At 51.7% G+C, this 13787-nt stretch overlaps 1 protein-coding gene across 8 annotated transcripts in view; it reads right to left on the bottom strand.

Moving 5' to 3' along the window:
• Positions 1-10705, bottom strand: part of tns1a (tensin 1a) — a 70623-nt gene extending 59918 nt beyond the window's left edge. For 6 of the 8 annotated variants that reach the window (XM_068590466.1, XM_068590470.1, XM_068590469.1 and 3 more), the window contains exon 1: positions 10539-10705. In XM_068590466.1, the coding sequence (XP_068446567.1) occupies positions 10539-10634 (96 nt within the window). In that variant the 5' untranslated portion in view covers positions 10635-10705. Of the gene's footprint in view, positions 1-4694; positions 5042-10163; positions 10241-10538 lie in introns of those variants that run through there. The other 2 variants (XM_068590473.1, XM_068590467.1) reach the window with 2 other exon arrangements.
• Between the last annotated feature and the right edge of the window lie 3082 nt (positions 10706-13787).

Here is a 13787-nt window from a genome sequence, read left to right as displayed (position 1 = left end):
CTGGGAAAGAAGGAAAGAAACTCACACAGGGCAAAGCGTGCAGGTGAGAGTAGACTAAGTATTTTTTTTTAGCGACGTCCAATGGCGGTATAACTACAATGATGAACATATTTGATCTTTTCCTTCATGTTTGAGGCGTCTACAGATGGACGTGCTGAACTTGGGCAGAGATCCAGGCTGGCGGATGAGATGTGGGGGCCGACGAGTGCGCGGTGCCCGGGGGAAGTGCGGCGAAGCCGGGTGGCGGGCCGGCTGCTGGTGGCCCCGAGGCCTGGAGGGAGGCGCCCGGTCACATCGCATATAAATCACCTGGTCACAGATACACAGGGCATTGTTTAGCCAGAGTGACGGCTCACAGCCTCTGAGGACAGTCTGAGTCTCGAAGATACGGTCGCGCACACGCGCCGCGCGCGTGCGCGGCGACACACGCACACATGCAGCGGCTGGGAAACGAGAGCATGGAGGCGCTGCAGGGATCTCTGGCTGCGGACAGTCAGCCTGCGTGGCAGCTGAACAGCTCATGAGGTCCCATCGGAGGCTGTGGACCGAAAGTAGGTCTGAGTGCAGTTTCATGTCATTTGGAGGTGGGCTTCATCATCAGAACCACAAATATCATTCATGTTGTCATTACATGATGGACAAAAACTTTTTTTTCCTGTCCTATGTTGTTCAGTATCAGCTGGAAAAAGCTAGAAGAGCACCACAATAGAAGGTGGTGCTGATGAAGCCGCAAGTGAAAGGATGTTTTTTGATGTAATGTTTAAATATATCACTGTTACTGCAATAGATGGGAGCCTTTTATAATAACTTGACAATATTTAGCATCAGCAAAGCATGAGTAAACACATAATTCATCATTTATAAAGCATTGTTCCATCACTCATTAGTAACTCATTCGTATGCAATTCACAAACAGTTATACATGTTTTATTCTTGATCAATAAGCTTAACTATTATGCGTTTCATGATTGGGTTTTCATACTTTAAAAGTTATGGATTCTCCATTTCTAAATCTATATTGCAAACCAATTATTAAGGACTTATAATGCACTAATGATTAACATGTGCTTTATAATAACTGCAATTCATGATCAACTACAAATGAAAATGTTATGAAACATTATAAAATGACCCGGTGTTCAAGAGTTATTTTCCTCCCTGAAGATGAAGTCCTGGTCTTTGAGGTAAACTGCAAGATGATGCTGTTGCTATGACGCTCAGTGCTCAGAGACGCCGAGACAGATTCATTACACGAGAATCTCCTCACTCAACGAAAGCTCATCAGCAAGCCGGGCTAGCTCTCTCCAGCTCTCACCAGCTCTCACTACCTCCCACTAGCTCCCACTAGCTCTCACTACCTCCCACTAGCTCTCTCCAGCTCTCACTAGCTCTGACTAGCTCTCACTAGCTCCCACTAGCTCTCACTAGCTCCGACTAGTTCCCACTAGGTCCCATTAGCTCTCACTAGCTCCCACTAGCTCTCTCCAGCTCTCACTAGCTCTGACTAGCTCTCACTAGCTCCCACTAGCTCTCACTAGCTCCGACTAGTTCCCACTAGGTCCCATTAGCTCTCACTAGCTCCCACTAGCTCTCACTAGCTCCGACTAAGTCCCATTAGCTCTCACTAGCTCCCACTAGCTCTCACTAGCTCCCACTAGGTCCCATTAGCTCTCACTAGCTCCCACTAGCTCTCACTAGCTCCCACTAGCTCTCACTAGCTCCCACTAGCTCTCACTAGCTCCGACTAGTTCCCACTAGCTCCCATTAGCTCCCATTAGCTCCCATTAGCTCTCACTAGCTCTCACTAGCTCCCACTAGCTCCCACTAGCTCCCACTAGCTCCGACTAGTTCCCATTAGCTCCCATTAGCTCCCACTAGCTCTCACTCGCTCCCACTAGCTCCCACTAGCTCTCACTAGCTCTCACTAGCTCTCACTAGCTCCGACTAGCTCTCACTCGCTCCCACTCGCTCCCGCTAGCTCTCGCTAGCTCCCGCTAGCTCTCGCTAGCTCCCACTAGCTCCGACTAGCTCTCACTAGCTCCCACTAGCTCCCACTAGCTCTCACTAGCTCTCACTAGCTCCCACTAGCTCTCACTAGCTCCCACTAGCTCTCACTAGCTCCGACTAGCTCTCGCTAGCGTAGGGAAATGACTTTCCTCACGCACAACAGGCCACTCTCCGACAGAGGTGACACACAGAGGCGTGGCGGGCAGCAGCGGCCCAATCAAAGCCCGATTGATTTCCAGAGCTCTCGGGGGATTCTGCTCAGTCAATACGGGACTCTGTTAGACAACTGGAGACATGATGGATCCACCGGGCATCTGGGCTTACTGTCTTTCAGCTGCCTTGTGCTGCAGCCTGGAAGTCTTTGCAGACTCGTGGCGGTATAATAAAAACCTCACAAACCACCATTATGAAGAAAAAACAATTGTATTTTTCCAGCTTTAGACTTTTGCTCCAAGTCAAAGTGAACTATAACACGAGATTCGACATGTCCCATAATGCACATTGTTAGCTTTGTTGATGAAACCCGTCCTTTGCTCGAGCTCCTTTCAAACTGTTTTCATGGCCACGTGAACAGACGCTCCTGTCTAAAATCTCTGGAATGCACCTTTAATGCTCAGATCCAAAAGTAAAAAACTAAACAAAACCTGTTGTGAGTCAGAACAAGACACACGGTTACATAAGAACGTTTCCCATCATTAAGTCAACTCTGCTCCAAAAATGACGGATCGGGCCTTTAACTCAGTGACCTTTACAAACACTGTAATGTTAAAACAAAAGATGCACGATTGGACTTTTGAAATATGATATAATCGCCGCAAAGCCACTCGCTTGCTCTAAACCCGGCGTGCCTCCAGCGAGGAGAGACGGCGGACGTGAAACAGAGAGAACATCTGTACCGTCAAACGAGTGACACTGCAGAACACCGTGCGCATCATCCCAGGTCTTAACGGAGCCCCCTGACTGCACCCGGGTAAACACCGGCAGGAAACACTTCAGTGAATATGTTAAAAAAAAAAAAGATATTGCCCGTGCTGTGTCAAACAGCGCTTGTTGTTATTCATAGCGGAGCTGCTTAGCATATTGTAGAGCAGTAATGAGCTCACAGAAGTATTCGGCCAGCGCTGGAGGAACTAGCCTGCATTTGTGGCTGTTTCTGTCAGCATGTCAAATCTAATATTCCCTCTGTGTGTGTGTGTGTGTGTGTGTGTGTATGGGGGGGGGGGGGATACATTATTAATAGCATGTATTTGAGGAGCTTTCTTAGAACCCGCTTCTCGCACGTCACTCTGCCTCTCCTCCTCTTCCTCTCCCCGCTGATGTCACGCCCCACAACACTCATGTCTTCCCCGCTGCTTCCCTCTTCAGCGCTCGTCCCTTTTTTTCTTGTCGATCTGAAGGGTGATCATGTCGGATTGGAGGCCTTGCATCTGGACAGCTCAATGTCTCACTTTGCATATGAACTGCGTGGGGAGCGTTTCCTCCCCCCCCCCCCCCTCCCTCCTTGCATCTAAATGGCCCTCTCCCCCACTGCAAGCTACAGAAAAGTAGGGCAGATGCCTCATTTAACACTCGGGTGCGATCATTACACACCGGGTGTACATTATACAAGCAAAAAATGCAATGAATCCACCTACTTTTCCAATAAAGCCGGTGTTGCATTGCAGCTAGAAGCATTAAAAACTCGGTAATGTATGCGGAAATATGTTAAGATACAGAAGCCCACAATGTTTTCACTCTGGCTTTTAGGCTGGAGGGCTTCTTAATAGGCCGATTTTGCATTTCACATGTTTAAGAAGAAGTATTCCTCAAACACAGAAGACATCAGAGACTTCAACACTGCATTTATTTTTCCTCTGCAAGTAAAAAGATGCCCCTATTCACATCTTCTATTGCCCTCACGCATCCTCACGCACGTCCAGAAGGTGTTGACGTGCTTGACTTTTTATTCTTTTTTTTTTTGGAGCCAAGATGCTGCGTGGAAAGCCGGCGGTTCCTGACACACTCAGTCAGTCCCAGATAGCGGGAGAAGCGAGCGGCAGCAGCAGCAGATTAAATTATACAAGAGAAACCAGAAATAGCTCCATCGCCGAGGCCGCGTGGACCCGACGCAAGAACGCGCCCGAGCGAGTCGCCGCCGAGCAGTCGACTCGATTAGTCCTGCAAGGATCACGGAACGGAGTCGGCTGCTGAAGATGTGGCACGTGTGAACCTGACCTCTGCAGCGACCGAAAGGATGCAGGATGTCCGTGGAGAAACCTGACCTGCAGCTCCGGTGGGAAGAACATCAGACCCGAGGAAACTTTGCACATCTGTGGACCGGACCTCCAACTTTCTATCGCCGACAGAAGCAACAGCGCCGCCGCTGTGTAGTTACTTCAACAAGGGAACCGCTGACCACGACCTGCTCACCTCTCTATTCTCCACACATCAACATTACCGCCCACCTGACGACACCGGGGAGGTCGTTCAGAGCGATGTGGGGTCGGGAAGAAGGAAAAAAAGCCATTGGGTCATTCATAAAAGTGACAAATGTCGCTTTGGTGACACCTCGCCGTTGTCTCACGCCTATTGAGAAACACAACCTGCTTCCTTGGACTGCGTCCAAAATGCAGCACCTTTTTTGTCACTGCTCTGAAAAATTGACCTCCCGCACGCTGCAACGTCGCCAAAATCTTGTGACTTCTTACCCAAAACATGCAGGAGAGGCAAACCCAGGTCCTGGCCCTCCCCGCCAGAGCCGAGGGCAGAGACAGCGAGACGGAGGGCATCCTGAGAAGGAAAAAAAAAAAGAGGGCTCTCCGGGCTCACGGCAGAAATCCACGGCATTCCCGGACATTCCCGACGGCTCCACGCAGGCTTCGGCGACTCGGATCCATGCCGGGGCGTGCAACGGTGCACAGAGGGCGGGGAAAGGGAACGCCGCTCTCTCTCTCTCTCTCTCTCTCTCTCTCTGACGGCCTTAGTCAGTCTCACGCCTCTGAGCTCCCTCCCTCTCTTGCTCTCTCTTCCACTCTTGGTCCTTCTCCCTCCCTCTCCCTCTCTCTCGTGTGCTCCCTCACTTCTGTCCCTCTTGAAGTGTGGTAACTTTATTTCTTGGAGGAAAGGGGGGGGGGGGGGTGAGTCTTGATTTTTCTCCCTCCCAAAACTCCCCTCTCCTCAAATGATCCTTGTTAGCCCCTCCTTTCCCTTCTCTCTCTCTCTCTCTCTCTTTAACAAACACACATCCATCTACACACACAAACTATTCATCGACCACCGTCCACCCCCGTGGCTGCCATGCCCTGCATACCTCACCTCTCTCTCTCTCTCTCTCTCCCTCCACCTCTCCTCCAGCGAGCATGCTCGCTCATGTCTGCGCTAATGTCACTTCAATTTTTCATCGGCGTACCCCGTCACTGTTTGCCGATCTCGCCGGCGCTCTCGCCTTCGGAAATATTTGCGGGACTCGACAGCTGCCGTGACGCAGCCGAGCGGCCGGACAAACAACGAGCGTCTAACAGGTTCTCGCTGCAGCAGTCGGCGGGAATGAGCTCATCGCTGTGGCGTACAGGCGCTGCGTATCCATATGCACAGGCAGGCTCCTGCACACACGAACAGGAAGGCCATATGCACAATATTATGACCATATGGCAAGGCGGGCCTCACTCTTATTGCAGTAAAAGGGGTGATATCCTTCATGTTTTGGGAGAAACCTGTCCTAACTTCTTCTTCTGAAAACCCTGAATTCACGGAGTGCTCCAATATTCAGTGTTGCACTTCTATAGGATTAAAACAGCAAAAACTGCCAGAGACATCTTTTTCGTCAGTTGTGTGAGTAAAGCTCTAAAAAACACTGGATCCAACATTTCCCACAATGCAACTTTATTCAGAAGATTGCCCACCACTTTCAAACTCTTTGGCCCAGTCTGTAACTCTGGCTTTCAGTCAAAAAAGCCCGAAATGACATCATCAAAGTCACTTTCTCAGACTTCATAAAGCTCTCGAGCTAAATTAACAAAAACACTTTTTTTTAAAACAACTCCCTGCATGCATCTGGTCCTCTGTGCTCGATACGGTGCAGGCACGCATGCAAACGCTCTCCAGCACATGTGTGGGCGACTGCTACGTGCATGTGTACGTCTACATCTCGCACAGCTCTGAATCAACATTATATCAGCGGTGCGGGCACATTACATCACTCCACAGTCAGATCCATAAAGGGCTAAGAGCCAATTCATTTTGAGAAAACACCCTCTATTGATCCCTGCTGCACTCCATCACATCCACTGGAACAGTTACCTCAATCCATAGGCTAACCTGACACATAATCTGTGTGTGTGTGTGTGTGTGCGCGCGCATGTGTGTGTCCTTCTGTGTGTCCTCATATCAACATAATGTCAGCAAAGAGCACTGTGTGTCCGCACTGGGGGGGGGGGGGGATGCTCCTGGTTGTGTTGGAGCCCTCCTGCTTTTCAAATGGAGTTGGTGGCTGCGTTCGACACACGACAACCACTTTCTCTCTGCAGCCAACTGGTCTAAACTGGGTTGCTAGCAGCCTCTAGTGGCCTCCAACCAACCCTCAGACAGTCTCTGCAGATATAGGTGAAAGCAAACTCGTATAAATACACAACTCGGGCGTGCATCTCGTGTTTTTTCTCGGTCCGGCTGCAGCCAGAACGCTCGTCAGCCGACCTGCGTATAAGCATTGATTTTGGGTCTGCTATTGGGAGTGGTGTATTTTCTCAGTACAACATTTTTGCACAGTGAGGTCAGGTTCGTATTCCCTTATTCCCAATGCGACATGCCAGAACTCACTGAAAACACACGGCCAGCCGGGCAGGCACAAGCACACACCCACACACTTTATTTCCCACAGAATTGGACTCAAGGAAAAAGGGACTTTAGACCATCACGGGCCGGCGAAACCCCTCCATTAAAGCCCAGACTAATGATGTTAGCAGCCCTCTGCCTACTTAAAGGTTGTGGGAGCTCCACACCGCACACGGAGAGATATTTGACCAAAAAACAGCCAGACTGTGATGGAAGAGACGAGACGATCCCTCGTTGACTCTGCAGTCTCCTCCTCTGTCGCTGGAGAATCCATCAGATTAAAGCTTTAATGCTAAAATAACAACGCATCCATCACGCTGAGCGCCGGGCCCAGGATACAGCCGGCCATTCGGGGCGAGAAGCCTGCGACTCTCTCCGGGATGCGGTACCTGCACGCCGCTCGCCGCGGTCGCTCGACATTACTCAAAGGGAAGTTGGGAGCGTGTGATAAATACCACGAGCAATGAATGAGGTTTTCATGCATATGCTGGAGAGGCAATCTGGAGGGAGAGAATAAGGAGCTATTCAGCGGACAGCTTTCCCATCACCCTCTTCTCTTTCGGCTGTCTGCAGGACTGCCGGATGTGAATTTACTGCCCTGGGGGACATTAGTTAAATGAATAGGGAGGCAAGTAAACACAAAATACTGGAGGAGGAGGAGGAGGAGGAGGAGGAGGAGGAGGAGGAGGAGAGGAAACAAGTGGTGGAAGAGGAGGAAAGAAGACGCAAGAAGGGAAGGAAATGAGGTGAAATAGAAGGAAAGGAACACAGAGGAGAGGATTCAAAGAAAAGCAACGGAGAGAACAAGGAGAAGAGAAGAGATTAAAAGAAGAAGAAGAAGAAGAAGAAGAGGGAAACAAAAGGAGAGGAGATGAAAGGACCCGAGAGGAAATTAAACGGAATACAAGAAAAGGAAGAAGACGAGTGAAGACAGGAGGGAAGAGGGCAGAGGATCCAACGCAAGGACAGAAAATCGGAGAGAAGAGACGACAGGATATGAGGAGGAGAGTCACCCTTTCATAGTGCCGCTGTAGTGTCACCATAGTAACACACATGGAGAAAACCTCGACACACCATCCCTCCACCTCCCTCGCCTCTCGCTTACAAAACCGCCGCACATTCACAGTCAAACACACACACACGCGCACACACACACACACACGCACACACACACGCGAGCCCGTCTCTCTCCCGTTGTAACCCGGCCCCATCATGTGGGGACCGTGTGAGCGGCGTTGCCATGGAAACTGAACACCTCACAGCCGTCGGTCCTCTGGAGGGAAGACGCAGCATCACCTCTCCACTTTCACCTCCCAGCCCGTCACGTGGTCGGCTCGGCGCCGCAGCCAGAGACACGACGGACACAACGGACACGACGGACGCCTCGCCAGCGGCAAAAAGTGTCCAAAAAAATCCTTTGGTTTTTTTTTTTTACTGACAACTGTTGTGGTGAGAAGTTAAACAGCAACATCTCATGTTGCAATTGTCAGTGATGGAAACGTGTATACTGTGCATCTTGTTCTCTTTTTCCAAGTCTAATGCGTATCATTGTTAGTGAGAGGTGAACGTGTTCATCTGTGCCAAAAGATCAGGGCAAAAGCTGCCTGCGAAGTCATAAAAAAACATATTTTCTTCAAGTGAAACGCTCTTGCACCGATGTAATATTCACCTTTTGCCCGTGGAAAACAACTTTTTTCAAGGATCTTGATAGAAACGAGTCTGGATCAGAAACCAGAAGAGCCAGTTGCTGCACTGGAGATTAAATTCAGTTTTCACTGAAATCTGAGGATTCAAACAAAGAGAAGAACCTGATCGTTGCACATGTGGCTCCATGAATGTTCCTGACCAAGTTAAAAGGAACAAGAGGACCATATATACATACACACACACACACACACACACACACACACACACACACACACACACACACACACACACACACACACACCTTATCAAGGGTACATCCCTGGTGACGAGTCCCATTTCACAGGCTCAAGGGTTGACGATGTGCCCGAGCTTCCTCTCTAACGTCTCGCTCTATAACATTAGTGCTGGGGTCAATTACAAAAATGGTGCAAAAATGTGTGTTTCTATGAGCGAGGAGAGAAAAAAATCAAACAAAAGGAAATCCTCTTTCTGGATTGAAGGAGAGGGAAAAAAAAGAAAGCCAACGCTGAGAGGACGGGCTGAGCAAAAAGCTGCGACTGAACGAACATAATGGTTTGGGGATTCATTGCAGGGGTCGAGGAGATATATAACGAGTGTGTGTGAACGTGTGTGTGTGTGTGTGTGTGTGTAAAGGCTCTAACAAGCTCCACACACATTTCCACACGCATATACGAGAGAGTGCGACAAGGGGAGTGTGGTGGGATAAAGCGCGGGTGTAGAGATAAGGAGCTGCGGCAATGGGTGGGGGTGGGGGTGGGTGGGGGTTGCTGCTGGTGTTGGCGCTGCTGGGGAGGGTGTCGGGGGGCTCGGAAGAGACGGGCGGCTGCAGCACTTGCACGCTACGCCGTCGCCACATCGCAAAGACCCCCCCCTGTCCACCGCCGAGACCGGGGGGGCCTGAAAACGCCAGGCATACGCAGGGAGCGCGCAGTCGAGTCGCAGCGATGCAACACTCCAAGTTCCTCCGACCTTTTTTGGACTGACGTCGGCGCTCTGAGTCCCAAAAAGGTGTCTTTACTTTGGGGCCATGTGTCCACGTGAAAAACTGCTGAGGCGGCAGCGCACTAAGCCGATTTGGTCAGTGGTTCCTGCTTCAGGGGGCAAGTGCTCGTGGTGGTTAGAGACATACAGATCGCCTCCAGAAATGCTCCCCGTTCACCAGGAGGATGACCTCGGGGGCTGTTCCTGGTGTGTGTAAGTGCCGGTGTGAGTGCGTGTTGAATGGGAATAGTGCCATTTGGTTGTTACACGTGATTGACTGTGCCAGAGAAGAGCCTCCACCCCCCCTTCCCAAAGACAAAGAGGCATCGGTGCGTTCAGCTGATGCCATTCAAGGAACTCCTTCTGGCCTTTCCGGCTCCTACACATGAGCCACGCGACCATCGGGATGTGGCGCAGGGGATCAGAGACTCGCAGCGCTCCATCAGAAGCCAACAACCCCCCCACCCCCACCCCCCACTCCACCTCAATAATGGTGCATTACAATCCTGCAGCTCTGGAAAGGCAAGGTGACCCTATGAATCAGGAGCAACTAGCATTGGGTCCATGTGGTTGCTGCAAGTGCTCTGGCTCTAGTGGCACACCCCCCCACCCCCAAAAAACCCCCTGATCCTCATGGTTCCCCACCATCTTCTATCTGGAGCGGCTGCCTGGAGACCACTTGGAGATGTAACACTGACCTTGAATCAGCACTTAGAGGATCACCAACCAGCCTGCCAGAGCTCCTGGTCCACCACCAGCTGCCAAAGCTCCTCTTTCCCAGCTACGTCACTTGGTGGTTTTAGGTGAAAGCGGCCGTGTGCGTGTGATGGATGAGAGCGGGGGCCCGGGCCCGACGTATATTTCATGCCGGATGAGAAATCCAGACGTAGGTTTTTTGGCATTCGGCGGAGGAGAGAAGTCCTCCGCGTGCGTCAAAGTGAGACATGAGAGACGACATGTGCCGAACTCGTCATCCAAGTCCACTGAATCCCGGCCCAGTCTCCCGCTCCACACCCCCCCCCACCCACCCCCCTCCACCCGTCCCCACCTCCCCGCCCTCCGTGAAGTCTTACCTTGTTTTGCTTGGCCCCCCGCAGAGGAAAGAAGCAGGCGAAGAGGAACTTGCCCCAGCTGACGACGGCAGCCAGGCACCAGTTGAGGCGAGCCATGCCTGCGTCCGTCCCGTGTCGTCTGCCAGCCTCTTATCTCCCCCCAACCGCCCCCTCCCACCCCTCGCCGCCGGGATAGGATCCTGCAGCCCACCCGCCCTCACCCCCCTGGTAACCAAAAAAAAAAAAAAAGGAACGATGTCAAGCGCAGAAAAAGACCCCGCAGCGTCGGGAGACCCTCCTGTCCGACTCCGTGGAGCAGCGATGAACTGGAAAACCTTCCTGCGAGTCGGACGACGACTGGGGCTTTATTTTCCTTTCGGGGTTGTTTGTTTTTTTGGGGGGTGGGGGGGGGGGGGGGGAATTTGGGCTACCTGTCTGGCTATGTGTCTGCAATTCCAATTTGAGGAGGGAGGATAGGGAGATGGAGGGGGGCCGGTGTGAAGCTACTGGCGTCCCACAAATGGACGAGACCTTTGGGCGGTCTAGGGGGACCCCGAAAGCATCGAGAGCCTAGAGCTGTCCTCCTGTCTTTGCATCCATCCGTCTTGCCTTCCTCTTCGGCGTCTTCCGTCTCCGCGGCCCCGTCTGGGGATGAGTCAGTCCTCAAAGTGTGATGAGCACCGTCGGCTGCATGATGCGAAGAGCCCGCCGCTGATCGACGACACCGTTACACGTACACACGCTGGCATGCCCACACTCCCCGTCTCTCACACTCTCTCACACACACACACACACACGCGCACACACACACACACGCACGCGTTCATGCACATGTACACTCGCCTGCAGAACCCCACCGCCCCCCAAAAAAAGCCCGCTGTCCTGGCACATACATCCACAGGCAGAAGAGCCCCCCGCTCTGGTCACACGGCTCCCCTCCAGGCTCAGGATCCCCGGTGCTTCGCGCTCACACACTCCGCTTACACACACTCGTCTCCCTCTCTCTCTCTCTCTCTCTCTCTCTCTCGCTCCCTCTCTCTCTCTCGCTCTGTACTGCTCTCTCACACATACACACATGCACTGATGCTGCAGCACTTACTCAGCCAGCGCGGGAGGAGGGGAGCAAAAGAGTGAGGAGGAGGAGGAGGAGGAGGAGAAGGAGGAGGGTGGGGGGGGGAGAGAAAAGGAGAAATGACTGGGAACATAACGGTTAGAAGAGAGAGAGAGAGAGAGGGAGGAGAAAAAAATGGAAAACGGAAAAGGGTTTCTGCTGAGAAGGACAGATTGAGTGTATTCATCCAGTGTTTGTGTTTCAGAGTTGAAGCCGGTGTCGCTGAGGAGGAGACGGCGACGTGCGCGCGAACGAAAGTGCGCATCAAGTAGTGACGACTTGGAGAGGTGGAGGAGCAGCAGAACGGGCGGAAGGAGTGAATGGAGGAGTCAAGATGGACGGATGAGAGACATCAGGAGAGGAGAATGACAAAGAGGGGGAGACTGTGTTTGAGAATATTGAGCAGAGAATACTGGTGAACACACACACACACACACACACACACACCAGCATGCGCAACATACGCACACCGACGGACACGCAGCAGCCGTCACGGTGCAAGGCGGATGCACGGCGGGCGCAGGGTGAGGTGATTGTAGTGTGTGTGGAGAATTGGGTCGAAAGGGAGAGAAGGAGGGAGGAGAGAAGGAAAGGAGAGAGGATGACAGAAGAGGAGAGGAGAGCGGGGTGTTGAATCATTGTGTCTTAGGTGATTATTTCCCTCTCTCTAACACACACACACACACACACACACACACACACACACACACACACACACACACAACTGCAGGTGGTGCACAGGCTCGTTCACTGTGCTGCAGTCTCTCTACGCTTCAGTGAGAGCACATTTTCACTGCAGAACGCTTTTCTCTGCTATACCCCCCCTTCCTCCATCCCCCCTCTTCCCCCTCCCCCTCCCCCTTCCCCTCCTCCTCCTCCTCCTCAATCCCCCAACCCCTCCCACCATGCACACCACCGCCACACCAACGCAATCACAACACATCAAAGCAATGAGCGATAGAGATAAAGTGTGGAGAGGATGCTGTTCTGTCAACCAAAGCTAGCTCATAGCCCAAAGGGGGAGGGGAAGGGGGGGCTGTGTTTTGGGGGGGGGGGGACATAACACAAATGGTTTGGTCGTATGGAAATACGTTGAGACTGATCATTTAAAAAATTTTAAAAAATGTGAAAAGAGAAACATCTTTTGACAGAGATCTGCTCCCGTCAGAGCTGCTCTGCGGCTCATCATGAGAGCTGAAATCTGCAGTCAGTGCACATGTCAGGGTATAAACCTGGTGCGCCAGCTCCCCACGCATGAGACAGAATCAATGGGCTCGCGTGGAAAAAAAAAAAAGAAGCATTTAATGCATTTGCAGATATTCGGAGCAAAAAGCAATTCATCAATCCATGCCGTGCATTGCTTATGATGAACTGCTGAATGCATGCATGAATGAATTAGCTTGCGTACGAGTTGCTTCTGTGCAAGGCAGCTTTCCCCCAAGTCGCTCAAGACATCCATAGTAGCACTGAGTAAACATACGTTGTTTAAGGCGGGTACATAATGAAGCAGTACTTTCAGTACGTGAGCCCTCAATCTATGATCTTGGACGTTTCCGACTTCCTCCCAAAAGAGGAAGCGTGACGTTTTTTTGGACTAAAAAAAAAAAAAGTCCAAAAAGCTGTGGTCACCGATAACCGAAGCCCTGACGGCCTTCTGCCCGCGACGGCCCAAAACACGACGGCGACAGAGCGATATCACGACATCACTAGCAACAACCGTGACGGGCCGTCACGCTGGTCAAAGGGTCGAGGAGCCCCGGGGACGAGACTGACATCAGCTGTTTGCAAACAACACGGCCGGTCACAACATCCACCAGGAGCCAGCCAGCGTCCGGAGGAAGATCGAGGGCGACACTCGCGCTCGGCACCAGAGGCCATCTTCCAACAGAGGAAGAAATGTAGGACCACCTGTTATCACATGACCAGAGGGGAGGGGGGGGGGGGGGGGGCACCCTCTGTCGAATTCAGATGAGGAACAACTCGCCCCGAAGGAAGAGAAACATCAGGAGGGATCCCGGATGTGGAGTGTAGATCAACGTAAAGTCCCAGAAAGACGAGGTTTGCATACATTGCATGTAGAATATGTCGCAATTGCATTTACCAGATTTTAATATCCTCAAGAATGAGGTTGAACTTTTAGCTTTTAGAGATTACGAGCA

This window comes from Clinocottus analis, unplaced genomic scaffold (genome assembly GCF_023055335.1).
Source record: "Clinocottus analis isolate CAN_PGR_092001 unplaced genomic scaffold, fCliAna1.0.p SCAF_24, whole genome shotgun sequence".
Classification (NCBI taxonomy): Eukaryota; Metazoa; Chordata; class Actinopteri; order Perciformes; family Cottidae; genus Clinocottus; species Clinocottus analis.
This window is presented reverse-complemented; position numbering and strand designations above follow the sequence as displayed.